Source organism: Sorex fumeus, unplaced genomic scaffold, assembly GCF_029834395.1.
Source record: "Sorex fumeus unplaced genomic scaffold, SorFum_2.1 ptg000035l, whole genome shotgun sequence".
Lineage (NCBI taxonomy): Eukaryota > Metazoa > Chordata > Mammalia > Eulipotyphla > Soricidae > Sorex > Sorex fumeus.
Genome location: NW_026606092.1, coordinates 12875374 through 12893073, shown reverse-complemented (window position 1 = coordinate 12893073; position 17700 = coordinate 12875374). Strand labels below are relative to the sequence as shown.

Sequence of the window (17700 nt, the reverse complement as noted above, 5' to 3'; positions counted from 1 at the left end):
CCTAAGAAAAACTCTTGAAAACAACACTACTAATATGTTTGCCTCTGATTAGAACAAAGGTTATTAAGGTCACTAAGGGAAATTTTAGCCTATTCACTGGTATCTCAAAGTGCAAAGACATTTTAAGAATTATAATGAGATGAGTCATCCTTGACCCCATGGGCTTTCATGTTTGAGATATAATCCTGAATCTAAGATTTCATAAGAGCTAACTTCCCATTAAGGGTTCTATTAAACAGTAAATATGGTCCCATCTAAAAAGAAGTATGATTTAGCAAAGCACTCACGTCACTCTGGTTTTTGGCTGTCTTCAAAGAGTGCAGCATTTTGGGATCATCATTAATGCTGAGTGCTCCAATCATCTTCCCTTTGTTTTTCTCATAGTCTTTCTTGTACATCACCTGCAAAGACAGTACACGTGTCAGATTCTGCCTACCAAGAAACAGGGCTGAGGGTCCTCTGCCCAGACACCGTGGCCTCACTCACCTCACTGGTGTTTCTGCTGTTGGCTTTGGCTGCCAGCAAAGGAATGGCATCCACTTTAATGTCAAACTTTTTAGCTTTGGTTTTCTCCCAGTCTTGCTTATAGATATTCTGCACAGGAAAATTTTCACAAAGCCATCAGTTTAAAATGATGTGCATGGGGCTGGAGCGATAGCACAGCGGGTAGGGCATTTCCCTTGCACGCGGCCGACCCGGGTTCGATTCCCAGTGTCCCATATGGTCCCCTGAGCACCACCAGGAGTAATTCCTGAGTGCATGAGCCAGGAGTGACCCCTGTGCATTGCCGGGTGTGATCCAAAAAGCAAAAAAAAAAATGATGTGCATGCGGACATACATTAAAAATTAAAGGGTAACATGATACCTTGTCTTAATATCAAGGAAATGAGCCATTTCCATTGTTCAAGAAATCTAGGATAGTTTAGATCATTCTTCTCAAGCTGAGGCTTGATTATGAAGGATTTAAAGTTTTCTATTAAGATCTTATGAAGAATTAACTGAATTCTAATTATCGTACTAACATTTGATTCCTAACACTGTATATCTTATAGAGTGGGGAACGTATCTTATAGTTAATTTACTTTTTATGCTATGAAGCTTTCATTTGCTCTCAAAGTTCACTGCAAAGTTTATTTCATAAATCATTGCAATAATTATTGCCGCTAAGTACTTTTAGCACTTATCCATAAACTTTTTGAAGAAACTGGGACCTAGTCCCACATCCCTGCCCCCCTCACTAGGAACAATTTGACTTTCCTATAAATTCAATTTGGAAAGTGAAAGACTGAATAAATATTTGACTTTAGGCCTCTTGATTACCCTATTTATCAGTGCAACATTTTGTACATGTACTAATGAGCACTGGTTCTATGAAATAAAGAGCAATACAGATAGATCTACTGAATGGATAAAATGAACTTATATCTTTTGTTCTAAAACTTCAGATTCTGAAAGAAAAATAGTAATAGTATAATAAGGTTTAACTTAACATTTCCAATTAAACACACATTAGTGGTGGTATTTTGAAGGTCATTTTTGTTTGAATGGGCCACACACACTGATTTTCAGAGCTTACTCTTGGCTCAGCACTCACTCAGAAAAATTACTCCTGGTGGTAATTACTCAGTGTACCATATGGGATGCCAGGGATCTAGCCCAGGTTGGCCATGTACAAGGCAAGCAAGTGCCCTTCTGACTGTACAATCTTTCAGGCCCCAAAAGGAAGCATTGCTTTTTAGGTTTTGGAGTTTGTATTTTTTGAGCAACTCCCAGCAGTTCTCAAGGCTTACTCCTGGCTTTTTGCTCAGGGATCACTCTTGGTGGGCATGGCGTGGTTCAAACCCAGATCAAAGATATGCAAGGCAAATGCCTACCTGATGTACTATAGCTCTGCCTTTGAAGACTTATAAAATACATTTCAATGATCTGAATGTGTGAAGCAACTTAGAAAGAGGATTGCATACAATTTATACAGCAGATCCAAAGTTATATTGGCAGAGGTATAGGAACATGATCTTAACTGATCTTCCCAGCTCTAACAGGGAAATTATTATTTCATATTGCAATTCAAAAATGAAGGGCAGTCTGTGAGTATATCATATAGCAAAGCACATGTGCACTTACGTCACTCAGGTTGTAGGCGTTGACCTTGTGTTGTATGAGGGCAGGAGTGTCCGGGGGTATGTGGCACTTGAACTTTTCGCTTTCATGCTTTGCTTTGTAATTTAGCTAAGAGAGCCAGGGAGAGAGAAAGTTAGAGAGGCTACATGCCAGTTATCTCTGGAATACTGCGATATTCCTTCATACATTATGATTTGTTGATAATCTAATTAAATTTTCATGTGTGGCCATAATGGTCTTGTTTTTTATTGTTTTCACTTAATTTTCATTCAATACAAGGCTGAAAGTTCATTATTAAAACATATATGGTTCTAGACTATAGACCAAACATGATTGCCACCCATTGCCTCTTTTGCAAACCACAACACCCAATAGGAGAGAGAGAACAAAAGGGAATGCCCTGCCACAGAGGCAGGGTGGGATGGGGGGGATGGGGGGTGGGAGGGATACTGGGATCCGTGGTGGTAGGAAATGAGCACTGGTGAAGGGATGGGTATTTGATCATTGTATAATTGAAACCCAAGCACAAAAATTTGTAAGTCTACAACTGTACCTCATGGTGTCTCGCTAATAAAAATTAAAAAAAAAAACTTCTAGTGAAACAATACCTGAACTAGCTCACATAAATCCTTTATAAATATGAAAATAATATGGGAAGTAAAATAAAATCACATCAGCAAGAAAAAAACATATGGTTCAACTCATCTCAAAGGCCACATTTTTCTAAGAAATAATGGAAAAAATAATAGTAAGAGCAAGGAATCCTACATATTGGATGCCTGCTCATCAAGAGTTACATGCAGTGTATGGGAAGGTATTCAGTAGTGTACTGTGCATGTATGTCTTACTTTCCAAAACAACCGCACATTGTAAAAGGGAAAACTGAGACATGAAGCGGTCCGGTAATTTTTCTATTCTACCGTGTCACAAATGACAGAAGTGGAATTTGAATCCAACCTTGTTGGATCAGACAACTCATGTTCTTTCCACAGCATTAGGTTACATTTGTTTCCCTTGTGGAACCATGTTACTGTAATTGTTATCTACCTAAGAAGATGCAAGGCAGCTAAACAGGAAAACATTGCAACATTTCAAGTGTGTACGTGTGCATTAAATTTGGAAAAAACTTACATAGCCTTTTTTCATAACTGTAACAAGTCACTGGATTTTATGTTCAGAAGTATGTTATGTGCTTTATCAAAGTTCCTGGATATCTGTTTGCTTGCCTTTCTAAAGTCTGTGTTTTCTTTGGAACACATCTTCTTGTCTTTCTCCTAAACATCTTTCTAAGTAAATTTCATTCAGCAAGAACTATTTTGCTAAAACAACAACAAAAAAACTATATTGCTTCACTGGAAATACAAAAAAACAAAAAAGTTCCTGGCTATTTAGAGAAACTTACGTCACTCAGTTGTTTGGAGTTGACTTGGGCTTGCACCATAACAGGAGAGTCAGTAACTTGAGTGAATTTTGTTTTATCTGGATGGACTTTGTACGCATGCTGTTGGGGAAAAAGGGAATCAGGTTTAGCAGTATCACCTGATGATCCATGAGTCAATCAAGCAGAACCTCAGAACTAAAAGAAACTTCGAGTAAATAATTTTTTTACATATTACATTGCACTTTCTTAAATCAGGACAAAAAAACTTGTCCATATCTTCAGATTTCCAATAACAGAAAATCTTTTGGAAGCTGATCAAGAATTAACTCATGAAATACAGGGGTAAATAGCACATCTACAGCAGAACACACTTTTTGTTTATGGTTTCTTCATTTGCATCTATTTGTAAAGGGGTCAAAATTTTCAACATATCTTGAGTATGATGAGATGCTCTAGTGTAATAGTGTTCAAACTTCAGACTTACATCTTTACACTGATCCAGTTTCTTAATTGCTTCATATTCTTGAGTTATCGTCTGGGGGAAGAAGCATTTGCCTCTGTCCTCTTCATATTCTGCTTTGTAGTTTTTCTATGAATAAGGAAAAGATACAAAGAAGTAACAGTTGTTTTTATGCACCCCAAATATGTTGTTTAGCAAGTGAAGTAATTCTTTGAGCTTACATCGCTGTTTTGAGCTGTGACTTTCATGCAGTGAGTTTGATATGGATCCTCAAAGGTTCCGACGTAATGTCCCAAAACATTCTTTAAGTAGGAATCTCTATATTTTGCCTGAAAGACAAAACATATTTTATTAATTTTCTGACAAAATGATGGCTCTTTTCTTTCACAGAGGGGGTGACCCAGGGATGTCTTACATCACTACTGAAGTTCTGCAGAATTGTATCAAGCTGGAATTTGGGAGTCTCACAGTAATTTATGCTCTTTGCCTTGGTCTTCTCATAGTTTTCCTTGTAAAGTTTCTGTCAAAGAGAAAAAAACAATCCATTCAGTTTGATTCCTGTCACAACCACACTAGCTGTGACACTTGTACTTTCCAGCACTAAGTCAAGGGACAAGAAACAGGAGAGCAGTCAGCAACTGTCTGAAAAACTAACAAGCAATTACAATGCAGCAATTACTGTAAAACCAAAGTTGCTCACGTTGTGCAAAATAATAATAATAAGTAAAAATTGCTGCATCCAGCCAAGTGCTAGTGGTTGATGCTCTAGATTTCTCAATTGCTATCTTCTCCCTCTCCCAACCTACACAGCTCCTTTCACCTGAGATGCCACAAAACACAAGAATCTTCTTCTCTCAGAATTTTTTCATTTTTTAAAGCAAGCTTCCATTAAAACGTTTAGTACACAATGAGAAATACGCCAATGTCCCCCCTTCTGTTGTGGAAAATCCCTCATAATACAAACAGTAAATCTTAAAAATAAGGCTTGTGCATGTCGAAAGTAGACTATGGACTGAACATGTTTGCCACTCAATGCCTCTTTTGCAGACCACAACACCCAAAAGGAGAGAGAGAACACAGGGGATTGCCCTGCCACAGAGACAGGGGGGATGGGGGGGATGGGGGTGGGAGGGATATTATCCATGGTGGTGGAAAATGGGCACTGGTGGAGGGATGGGTATCTGATCATTGTATAATTGAAACCAAAGCACAAAAAATTGTAAATCTACAACTTAAAAAAAAATAAAATAAAATAAAGGGGAAAAAAAATAAGGCTTGTGCATGTGTGCACGCGCGCACACACACACACACACACAAGAACTCACATGTACTAAGTCTTAATTCTCTGGTAGGATTGATTTGGGCCCCAACAATATCAATCAATAAGCAACAATTATGTGTACAACCTATCAAACAGATAATTGCCATCTTTTATGCTGGGTTTGAAAGCTATAAATGGTGCTATTGGTTTTTAATATTTTCCTTTTCCTGTCTCTATCAACAAAGTGGATTTGAGTGCATGGGTTTTTTCTATGTGTGACAAGTGTGACTTTCATCAGAAAAGAGGAAATATGCTCCACATTGGTTTCCAGCAGAATCGTAGCTACATCCACTTACACTGTCTCACCTGTCACATGTCTCACCCACCCCTCAATCACATGTGTACAATTCTCTGATGCTGACTTACTTGGAGTCAAGAAAAGATAAGCAGTCCACCCAGAGAGCAAGAGATAGTCCTAACAGTAAGGGTAAAACCAATCACACCGGCAGCCTTATTACATATCTAGTTGAAATGGTCTTGGGTTGTCAGTCTTTCCGGGTGAGGTTCCTTTATGTTTTGATATTAGGCTCACTTAGCCAATTTGATTGAAATCTAGTAGATTAGTAGTATCTTAACAATTTCCAAGTATTGGGACTGAAGATATAGTACAGTGGGTAAGGCATTGGCCTTGTGGGCAGCCAACCCAGATTTGATTGATGATATCCTGCAGGGTCTCCCGAACACTGCTAGGAATGATCCCTGAGTGCAGAGTCAAGATTAAGTCCTGACCACTGCCAGGCATGACCCCAAAACAAAAACAAACAAAAAAAAAACCCACACCAAAAAAAAAATCCTTAAAGTTACTCCTTAGCCCAGAGAAAACAGGGGTTAGGACTGGTCAATAGTTGGAACTAACCACAAGTGTGGGGGGGGGGGGCTGAGGGTAGGTAGGATAGAAAAGAGACCACTATGACAATAATAGCTGGGAATGAGCACGCTGGATCTGATCTGAGGGTTAAAAGCAGATAAGGGATAATCTTAGTATCAATATTGCAAACCACAATACCCAAAAGGGGGGGGGAGAGGATAAGGGATAATCTTAGTATCAATATTGCAAACCACAATACCCAAAAGGGGGTGGGGAGAGAGAGAGAGAGAGAGAGAGAGAGAGAGAGAGAGAGAGAGAGAGCGAAAGCACCTGTCATAGAGGCAGGCAGGGGATGGGGGGGTGGGGGTTGATGGGATGGGAGGGAACCTGGGGACACTGGTGGACGGATAGGTGTTGGAATACTGTATGATTGAAATCTAATCGTGAACAGGTTTGTAATGGTCTATCCCACAGAGATTCAGTTCAAAAACGTTAAAAAAAAAGGAGAAAAAAAGTTACTCCTTAGGGAGCAACTTCAAAGTCTGCAAATGAGGGTTCCTTAGGCCCAGATCTGGGAAGAAAAGGGCATGTCGTGGAGGGAAGCTGCGGAGCACAGAGCATCTCCCTCCTCCAGTGTCAGGTCTGAGAAACACAGGGGCAGGGCACTGATACAGGGTCACTTCTCCCTAGTCTTCCTTCCTTTCTCTTTTTTTCTTTTTCTTTAATGATATTTAGGTCACACCCAGTGGTGCTCGGGGGTTTACTCCTGGCTCTGCACTCAGAAATTACTGCTGGTGACACTCAGGAGACCCTATAGGATAGCCAGGGATCGAACCCAGGTTGGCCACATGCAAGGCAAATGCCCTACCAGCTGTACGGTAGCTCCAGCCCCTTCCTCTCCTTTCAAAGGCTCCTTCTACCACTACCCTAACTCCATTCTTCCTACAAGATTCTTTTTCTGCACAGAGACTAGGATCCCGGCAGCTCCTGAGCAAGTGAGGATACTGCTGCCCATTGCCGTGGTCACCAAGGGTTCCTCCAGGGGCACAGGCCCGGCTCGGGCCTTTCTGCAGGGAGGTCACGTGGGGAAGCAGCACTCCACTGACTTCAGGTTATCTGGAAGCTGCATTTGCATCCTCTCATCACAGAAGGAAGGAAAGAGGGTTTATCTCTTGCAACTGAAGTTTGGAAACACACCCACATTCTGTCCAAAAGATACTTACATCACTCAGGACATTTCCTGCTGCTTTCAGCTGCCGGAGCAATGGGTTCTCCGTGGCAGGAAGCACATTATAATCTGCTTTTCCTTTATTCTTTTCATAGTCTTCTTTGTATTTTACCTGTAGGAATTTTTTAAAAAATGAAGTAACTCTCTGGGTTATTTTTGTTCTCCTTTCTATTGATGTTTTTATGACATACTTCCATACATCAATTTTCTCTCTAGAAAAAAATGGCAGCTTGCCATTTTATAAACAAAATATTCAGAGTAACTCATAATAGCAGCAGAGAATGTGCAGACATTTGCAGGGTATCTTTTCTTCTCATTTATTTATTCATTCAGAATGGGAAAAGGAGACAATCATAAAGATGGGTATGGAGCCTTATATACTCTTTTTTTTGTGGGGGGGTCATACCTGGTGATACATAGGGGTTACTCCTGGCTCACGTACTCAGGAATTACTGCTGGCAGTGCTCAGAGGACCAGCTGGGATGCTGGGAATCGAAACCGGGTTGGCAGCGTGCAAGACAAATGCCCTACCTGCTGTGCTATCCAGCCCCGTCTTATATATTCTTATATAGGTCTGCCAACTTCTTGGGAAGGAGGATCGTTCTATCTGAGGCAATTCTCTACTGTATCAAAAGGCCCTTTACTCTATGAAATGCTTTAAGCAGTAATTGGGTGTCATTAATGCTTAATCATGGCATTCATTAGTTTTAAATTTCATAACCCTTTCCTAGTCCCCAAACACTTTCGGAGTTATTGCTATTTCAAATAGATGAGATCAAGTAGTCTCAACTCTGATAGATTTAAAAAAAAATCCCTCTTTTTTTCCCCCTCACTGGATAAAATAGCAAGAGTTATAAGAAGTTTTCCCACCCCAAGAGTAACCAAATGAAATGAATGTTTCCTTGTACCTTGCTAGCTGCCACACCAGCTTGCTTATTCACTTTGTATTCTGGGGTTTCCGTCTGCATGAAGTAGATCTGGTCCTTCAGATTCTCAAAGTCTTCCTGGTATTTCCTCTGTAAGACATTAAACATGTTGGAGGGTTTCTGTGAGAATAGACTGCACAAGAAGGATCAGAGAGGCTTCTGGAGAAGTTACATGAAGCCATGTTTTTCTGGGCTTAGAAAGGTGAGATTATAATGACAGAATCTCATGTCACCACAAAAGCAATTAGCAACATAACATATGGAGATTTGGAGCAATTATAATAGATGTGATAAGTCACCTAAAGGAGCTGCCAAAGACCAGGGGCAGTAAACACGTATAGGGGAAAAAAATAGGATTTTGGCTCCCCATGAGGAAACTCTGAGACTAACCACAATTATCCAGTTTCAGAAATGTACTATTTTTTCTTGCCAGCTCAAGGATACACATTACAGGCCCCATTTGCCTGTACTGACTTTGAAACCGTGCTGTTTCTATGAAAATGGAAATAAGAATCTCTGAATATCCCCCAAACACTATTTCTCAAAGGAAGGGAGGATTGTGGGATTTCCTTCATCAGAATTATACACAAGGTCTTGCTGCCGAGAAGGGGCCCTACACTCAAATTTGCAGCTGCTGCTCTGGGTGAAGTGGACATCACAAAAGAGAAGCCCTCTCAAGCCAAGGACTTCTGGTCACACCTCCCTGGCCCCCCTTCTTACTGAGTTGAGGTTATCAGCATTCATTCTGGCAGTTGCAATTTCAAAGCAGGGCGTCTCACTCCATTTGCCTTTGACTTTATTTTCATAGTCTTCCTTATATTTTTGCTAAGGGAAAAGGGGGGGAAAAGATTAGCAAAACACTGAAATCAAATTGAAAAGCAGATTAGGGGTAATGGTCAGCTTTTAAAATATCTGGAATAGGCAGCATGCTATTCTGCTGCCCACATCACAACCTGTGATCTCTCTCTCTCTTTCTCTCTCTCATTCTCTCTTTCCCTTCAAATACCTGTCCTGTGAGTGTTTGGGCATGAGCTCAACTGCCCAGTGTTGCCTGCCACAACCACCAAACATATAAGCCTGATCTTCTATCTGTAATTCACTGTGTCACAAGCAATTTCCAGCAATACCACAGCCAAGATTGTGTAGATACCACAGAGGAGTTCTGCCAAGGATGAGGCTGGCACTGCCACTAAAAAGATGAGCAGCATCACACCAGGAAGCGCGGTCCAGACAAATCTTTGTGTGAGCATCACAACACTATAACCATAACTGGTAGTCTTTACTAAGAGCTTGACCTTTGGTGAACACATGTGCAAGCACAGCAACTAAAGAAATGTAAATCTCAGTAAGCACAGCAGTGTGAGGAGTGCAATGTGTGGCATGTGTGTGACCCCTGGTCACTGCAACATCAGCAAAGAGTAGGGTGAGTGGGGAGGAAATAAGTAAATTAAATTAAAATACATTGACTTGGTTTTCCTTGGGCAAATGTCTTCAGATTTACTTCCTAGATGGTATATCTACCCAACAAGAAACCTGGGTATTGGGAATGGAGTGATAACACAGCAGCAGCGCACTTGCATTGCACACAACTGACCAGGATTCCATCACTGGCATGATATATTGTACCCAGAGTCTGCCAAAAGTGATCCCTGAGCACCATTGGGTGTGGTGACCCCTGGCCCCCGCCCCCCCCCCAGAAAGAAAGAAAGGAAGGAAAGAAGGAAAGAAAAGAGAGAACAAAAGGGAATGCCTCGCCTCTGAGGCAGGGTAGAGGGGATGGGGTGGGGGTGGTGGGAGGGATACTGGGATCATTGGTGGCGGACAATGGGCACTGGTAGAGGGATGGGTACTCGATCATTGTATGGCTGAAACGTAAGCACAAAAGCTTTTAAGTCTGTAACTGTACCCCATGGTGATTCACTAATAAAAATTTTTTAAAAAAAAGAACTAGTTGTTGGGGCTGGAGCGATAGAACAGCAGGTAGGGCGTTTGCCTTTCACACAGCTGACCTGGGTTCGATTCCCAGCATCCCATATGATCCCCCGAGCACCACCAGGAGTAATTCCTGAGTGAAGAGCCACCCCTGAGCATCGCTGGGTGTGACCCCCCCCAAAAAAAGAACTCCTGGTTGTTCCCTGATATCTGAAGGAGAGAATCAGAAACACTTGTAATTCCAATTTGTAATCAGAGATCCATGCCAGATGAACTTAGCCAATCATCTCTGAACTTTACCAAAGGCTATTTCCTAGCTTAGAGTGAAATTTTAATAACAAAAGACAAGTAATCAAATTTAAACTGATACCCCAAATACTCCCAAACACCAGTCCCAAATCCCAGACCTTGAGCACCTGGAAGGGAATAATGACATCTTCATTATTTTTATGTCTTCCAAGGCTAATATACAGATCAGTGGCAGATGTTGCCTCATAAATGTTTGTTCAGCTGTGCACAATTGAACGGAGTCAATTGAAAGGTTTTAAACAAACTTTAACTGAGTGTTCTTGGAGAAGAACTAACACAGCCAACCTCAAGCCTGGGCTGCAACAAAGCTGGTCGAGTGCAATTCCCCCGCTCCTCCCCCCCGCCCCCCGCCACCCCCCATGGCTTAGACAATGTTAACAGACAGAACCAATGGGATAGTGGTGATAGCTATGCCTACACCTCACCTCCTTATCCAAAGGAAAAAAGGTAAAGGTAAAGGCCCTCCCATTGTTCATCGATTTGCTTGAGCGGGCCCACTAACGTCTCCGTTGGAGATTTTGTTGTTACTGTGTTTGGCATATCCAGTCGAATACATCACGGGTGGCTTGCCAGGCTCTGCCGTGTGGGCGAGATACTCTTGGTAGCTTGCCAGGCTCTCCGAGAGGGGCGGAGGAATCAAACTCGGGTCGGCCATGTTGGCTGCGTGCAAGGCAAACGCCCTACCACTGTGCTATCGCTCCAGCCCATCCAAAGGAAAAGACAGTGATTTTCTAATAGATCTTTAATAAGACAAATGCCAAGGGTGAATGATGTGCAGAGTCATTCAGTTTGGGTGAAAGGATGCTCAGCCCTTCCCCAAATATCTGACAACCTTTTTTTCTCAAAATTTTAATATGCCAATCAATACCCAACTTATTTTTGTAACTATAAATTTTGTAGAGCTGGTACCTGATTTCAAAGCTCTAGGTCCAATGGGGCCAGATTGATAGTACAATGGGTAGAGCATTTGCCTTGCACGTGGCAGACCTGAGTTTAATGCCCAGCATCCCATAAGATCTAAGCACTGCCTACAAACAAAACCCAGTCAAAGCTTTAGGCCCAAGACTTTATGTCATCTTTAGCAAAGGTATTAAGAAACCTCTCTAAACTTTCATTTCTTGGCAATGACAACAATAGTTACATAGAGGACTGTTGGGAAAACTCAATAAGATTATCAGCTGAAGAGTACTTTGTAAACTCTCATGCTAAAGAAATTCATGATAACTGTAATATAATGACTTTTATCATCATTATCATAGCCACTATACTATAACAAAATTTAAAAAATGGAGAAAAATATTGTACCTGTGTGTGTGTATATATACATGAGAGAGTCTATTCTTCATTAGAAATCTTTGTTAAAAGAAGGTCCACGTGCATACACAAGCTGTCCGCATTTCTCTTCTTGAGATGCTGACTTTCATACTTCGGGGCCCATTTCTACATTTGGGGAATTTCCCCATTAAGGAGAAGCCCAAGTTCCCTTTTGAGCATTTATTTTTAGCCATCTTTTTTCTTCCCTCCCTTTATTCTCCCATAAACTTTTAAAGAAAACAGACATAAGATTCGCATTATGCTGCTGATTAATTTGCCTGCCCTCTTCTTTTGAAGTTTATAGCAATTAAGGTCAATAAAACTGGTTTTTCAATTTGCTAAGGATGCCTTATAGAATTGTTCTTAATATTTTTGGAGAATAGGCCTCTTTAGAAATCTGAGAAAATTACAAAATGCATATAAACACTAACAATTTCAGATATTCTTGATTATGCAATCCTGGGTGATGATATCCTGATCTCCAGTGTTTTGTTGATCTATTGCCCCTCCTGTGTTTGCTGTCAAGGGAAGAAATCTCAAGTAGCAATGGCCGGGGGCAGTTGGACCTGAAACATACCTCCCAAAAATGAGATACAGAGAGAATCTGATGATATAATTTAAAGTTGAAATGACAATAGCTATTCCTAATGAAGTATGAAATTGAGCTATTATAGAGAAATAAGAATTGCATATGTAGATATGTTAAAGAAAACTGAGTAGGAGATGAATTCTCACAATGAGAGATAGATATCTGGGTTGGTCTTGATTGGTTTTTGGGGTTTTTTTGTCAGTTTATTTGTTTTTTTTTTCTTTTTGGGTCACATCCAGCGATACTCAGGGGTTACTCCTGGTTCTGCGCTCAGGAATTACTCCTGGCAGTGCTCGGGGGACCATATGGGATGCCGGGGATTTAACCCAGGTCAACCATGCAAGGCAAACACCCTACACACTGTACCATTGCTCCAGCCCTGATGTCCGTTATTTTTAAAGAGACTAAAACAAGATGCAAAATCAGAATATAAGTCACAGTCACTTCATTGAAAGTGTTTCTTCCCCATTACAAGCCAAAGCTTGTTCTTTCCTTTCACCACAGAGTCAGAATGAATCAAGATGGAGGTGACTACCTCAAAATCCACTCTTGAGGAATCCCAAGTCTGGGGAGATTTTCTTAAAGGGAGGAGGCTAGAGCTCAAGTGTTGAGCAAGTTACGGCCTTCCTCTTCACTGGAGGGTAGCAGAGAACCTGAAAGGGGAAAGTTGCACAGCTAGAGGAATGAGAGAGGCATGTGATCTTGTGGAACTCCTGCTGCTCATCATGGGGTTTTATTCTATATGTTTGATAGCAATGCTTGAGGAAACAGTGCACAGATGTACACAATGGGAATTAGCCACCTTCAGGGGTCCACATTTAACATTCACCAACCTACGCCCTAAGTTCTCTCCACCTCTAGAGATCTGGAACCAAAAATTTATTTCTAGAGTTGGAGACATCTCTAAGGATTTCATGCCCATTAATTTAACACAGGAAAAGCACACCAGCTCAGTTGTAAGACCTAGCCATCTTCTCGCCAGTAACTGTGCTGATAGATACAGTCAGGTGTTCCCCCAAACAAAATCCCCTCTTCCTTAGGAGTCATCTGAGGTGCTTTTACTGGGTCACAGATAGGCATCCTAACATCCTGCTTTGTCCGTGGCTTCATTTCTACTCTCCACAGTGTATTTGTGATTCCCGTGGGGTTGTCCAATGAGAAGGACAACTAGGTCAGTGAGTTCATTACTTTTCTCTTCTGTGAGGAACTAAATGCCAGAACTTTACTGGCTTCAGTGACGAAAAATCTGTCCTCTTTGAAAGGGGAGAAAAGGTTCCGACCATATTTTCATTGCCCAGAGTAGGCCCAAGGTATAATTCTCACTCAAACAAATCTTTTTCCTTTTCTTTTCCTTCTGTTTTTTTGTTTGTTTGTTTGTTTGTTTTGGGACAACACCCAGCAGTGCTCAGGGGTTATTCCTGGCTTTGCACTGAGACTTCACTCCTGTGGACCTTTGGGGACCATATGGAATGTGGGAGATCAAACCTAGGTTGGCCATGTGCAAAGCAAGCGCCTACAAGCACCCTGTATTATCTCTCTGGCAAATATCTTTTGGAGAAATCTATGGGAATCTTCCTACTTTCGATGTGATAGAAGAGTTTCCATGGTTAAAGAAGATCACAGCCTAGATTGTTCATGTGTTCCTGCTGTGTAGCAATGTATCCTTGGAGAGTGTTTTAAAAAAAAAGAAAACTCCTGTGAAATATTAAGAATGTGTATCTGCCCCCAGTTTCTGACAGAGTTCCAAGCTCTTGTAACCTCCATGAGTGATGAAAGTGCTAGAAGCATCTTTTGTTCTAATATTTAGTTTTTGATGTTAGTTCCTAAAAGTCTGTAACCTCCACGCCGCCCCCTTGGAATTTCCTGGGTCAGAAAAGTGTCTTTTGTCCTCATGAAGAAATTCCTAGATAGCCTTAGAATGGGGACTGAAAAATAAAGTCAGAATTAGAAGTTCGGAATTTTTAGTCCCATCCCTCATCATCTGGGGAAGAAAGGGCAACTGGAAACTAAGTTTAAAATATGCTGAAGGCTGGGAAGACAGTACGGGAGTGAAGGCGCATGCTTTACCTGATTTTGGGGTCCAACACCATATAGTTACTGAAGCATCATGAGGTTCAATTCTGGAGACCTCTAAGCATCATTGGTGTGACCCAGTTAATCCTCAGGACCACAGGGCTCAAACAGGACTGCATCCTCAGACCCTCACTTGGCCTACTTGGCCAAGAGTCATTGACAGGGTTACCCAGGCCTCCTGATCACTGCTTGGAAAACACCCTCCAAAAAACTCAATTCAAATTTCTCCATAAAATCCCTAACACAACTGGTTCAGATAGCTTCCAGTTGACTGGTATATTCCAACTTGACAGGGACAGACACTGGGAGCCATCCAGACCTTATACAATATAACTCCCCATCTGTACCATTTATCATATTCTTTACCATGTAGTCAATTTTTATTATTTGGGGGAGAGTGCTTGGGGTCACACCTGGATGTGTTCAGGGCTTAGTCTTAGACCTTCACTCAGGGATCACTCCTGGGTAGTTCAAGGACCATATGGGGTGCCAGGAATCAAATTCGGGCTGGCTGTGTGCAGGGCAAGAGCTTCACCCACAGTACTAACTCTCTTGCCTCCACGCAATAAATGTTAAAGTAAATATTCTTTGCTCCATTCTAGAAAATTTCAAATGTAAGGAAGGTTAATTATGAATTTAGTGCAGCTTGGTTACAAGTATAGTCCTAGACTGGCGATGGTTTCTAAAGCAGGGCCAGTCTCATTGGACTGATCTCTGAACTGGTAGGAACCAGGCAGATCATGTTAGAAGTGAATGCATTGCAGGACACCCAGAAGTAACAGAGAATTGGTCGGTGTGAAAAAACATTCATATAATGGGTGTCAGATGTATAAAGAGGTAGAGTACAGGAAAGAGACTAATTCCTTTCCAGATTCCAGGTGGTGTCATCAGAAAGTCCAACCTGATATCGCACATTTTGCCTCTTGTAAACTTGGAAAGAAATGGAGAAGCTGGCATAGAGAAATTAAAAGGACATTTCGATGCTGCACTCACAAACCCACTTGCTGCTGGGGGTCTCGTATGTAGTTTTCTCACATGTAGAGTCTGTATGAGCAATCCCGCCTATCAACCAACTTAAAGATGCATCTGAGCCACAAGGAGGTGCTAAACTTTGACTTTAACAAAGTCCAGGTGAGAGAATTTATTCTGAGACATAGTAAGGTATTCCCTTAAACTGAATCGAATAGCAAAATAATTACTATAGATACATGATTCTTCGAGTAACAAGTAAAGAGAACTATAAACCAAAGATGGATCTGGGAGACATGTGCAATAAGAAAATGCTGAAAGACTGCATGTATGAAAAAGAAGTAGATGAAAGAGACTTTATCCAATTTGGAAGAAAGGAAAAGATGCTACTGAAACATGAATCAACACAGTCTGAGAGCAGGGAAGACATCAGAAGGAAATAAAGTCCTACAGCTAAGTTATCAGTATAACCTTCTTCTCTGGGTTGGTTTATTGTTGGAAGGGTTACCACCAATCACAACTGTTTCTTCCCAATGTGACTATTTTTTTGGATGCACTATGGTCAGTAAGGCCTTGAAAAATATAGGCAGACTCTATGAATTTCTTCATTCTGATGAGCTCCACTCACAGCCATTCTCCTCTTGGTTCATTTTGTTGTGAGGGCAAACCAAACCTGGCAAAGTTTCCAAGTGCCCAATGATGCCTTGTATTGCACAGAAGTGGTGCAGTCCAAAGAGCATTGAATGCAAACCCAACTCTAATTGAAATTTTTCTATTAGCTGTTTGTTTTGTTTTATTTTTTGAGCCACATCCAGCAGTGCTCAGGGCTTGCTCCTGGCTCAACACTCAGAGATCACTCCTGGTGGACTTTGAAGGACCACAGGGTGCTGAGGAGCAAACCCCATCAGCTGCATGCAAGTCATGCACCCTACCTACCATACGATTTCCCCAACCCCTCTATTAGCTGTATTTTAAAATGTAAAAATTCCCATAAATGGGAAACTAACTTTAGCAATATATTTTATTTAATCAAGTTTTCTCATTATAGTACCATTTGAATATGTAATAATATGACTAGTTAGTAATTTCACATTCTTTTGGTCATACTCAACGTTAAAGATCCATTGTATGTGTCACATATATGAAACTATCACATTTCAAGTGTTCAATTTTCACATGTGGCTGGTGGCTTCTATATTGCCAAGTGCAGCTCTAAACTCATGGGCAGGCCAGAATTAGTGGAGAGACTGATTATAGAGGAGTTTGGAAGTGAATTTTTTAAAATCACATTTAAGCGCCCACGCTGCACACTCAAATAAAGTGAAACAATACTGCCTTAGGAAGATATATTTTAAAACAAAATTTAAAATACTCATTTTCTTTCTAAAAGTCCACTTTTTCCTTTCTTGACAAAAAATAAATCGTCTTTGGTCTCATCTATTTTCAATATCTGCACTTCCAGTAGGCCATCTCTCTATGGACAGTTTAATTTAATTTTATGCTTGTTTGGGGGGTCACATTCTGTGTTCCTCAGGGCTTGCTACTGGCTCTGTGCTCAGGGATCACACCTGGAGGCGCTCAGGACCCCATGTACAGTGCCAGGGATGAAACCTAAGTTTGCTATGTGCAGGGCAAGTGCCTTACCTGCTGTACCAGCTCTCTGGCCCCTATTTCCAGCCAATTTGTTTGTTTGTTTGTTTTGGGACCACACCTGAAAGCATTCAGGTGTTATTCCTGGCTCTGCACTCAGGAATTTCTTCTGGTGTGCTCAGGGGAACAATATATGGGATGCTGAGGACTAAACTTGGGTTGGCTCCAGGTATGGCAAGCACCTACCCACTATATTATTTCTGTAGGAATTTTCTTGGCCTTGGGTAAAATTTCACATTCATGATATACTTTTGAGTGAAATTTTACTGCACCTACTAGATCTTTTATCCATATACCCTAGATTTATAGTTATGAAATGGCATTATCAGATACTAAAAATTATTACCAAATAGACTTCATCCTCCACAACTTTTCTTCCTCCTCTTTAACTGGAAACAACACACTGAAAAATTATTTGAAATTTTGAGGTTACATCAAAATCCATATAGAAAACCAAACTGAGATTCAGCTCTTCAGAGGGCAAAGTGAAGCATTTATAAGCAGCAGTATCCAGGAGAAAGTGGCTGGTTTGGACCAGTTTAAAAGGACTTTAGCATGGGGCTACTCATTATTTGAACATCTATCTTTCTGCATCCCCTGTCAGGCTGCATTCTTTAGA

At 41.0% G+C, this 17700-nt stretch overlaps 1 protein-coding gene across 1 annotated transcript in view; it reads right to left on the bottom strand.

Annotated features, from left to right (window-relative positions):
* The window catches only part of NEB (nebulin), a 234600-nt gene that overhangs the window by 194574 nt on the left and 22326 nt on the right, over window positions 1-17700 (bottom strand). Inside the window, exons 11-20 of the mRNA XM_056117623.1 lie at window positions 8966-9070; window positions 8228-8335; window positions 7315-7431; window positions 4378-4482; window positions 4184-4291; window positions 3987-4091; window positions 3524-3622; window positions 2125-2229; window positions 487-594; window positions 288-401 (exon numbers count right to left, since the gene is read on the bottom strand). Coding sequence (XP_055973598.1) covers window positions 288-401; window positions 487-594; window positions 2125-2229; window positions 3524-3622; window positions 3987-4091; window positions 4184-4291; window positions 4378-4482; window positions 7315-7431; window positions 8228-8335; window positions 8966-9070 — 1074 coding nt within the window. The remainder of the gene's footprint in view (window positions 1-287; window positions 402-486; window positions 595-2124; window positions 2230-3523; window positions 3623-3986; window positions 4092-4183; window positions 4292-4377; window positions 4483-7314; window positions 7432-8227; window positions 8336-8965; window positions 9071-17700) is intronic.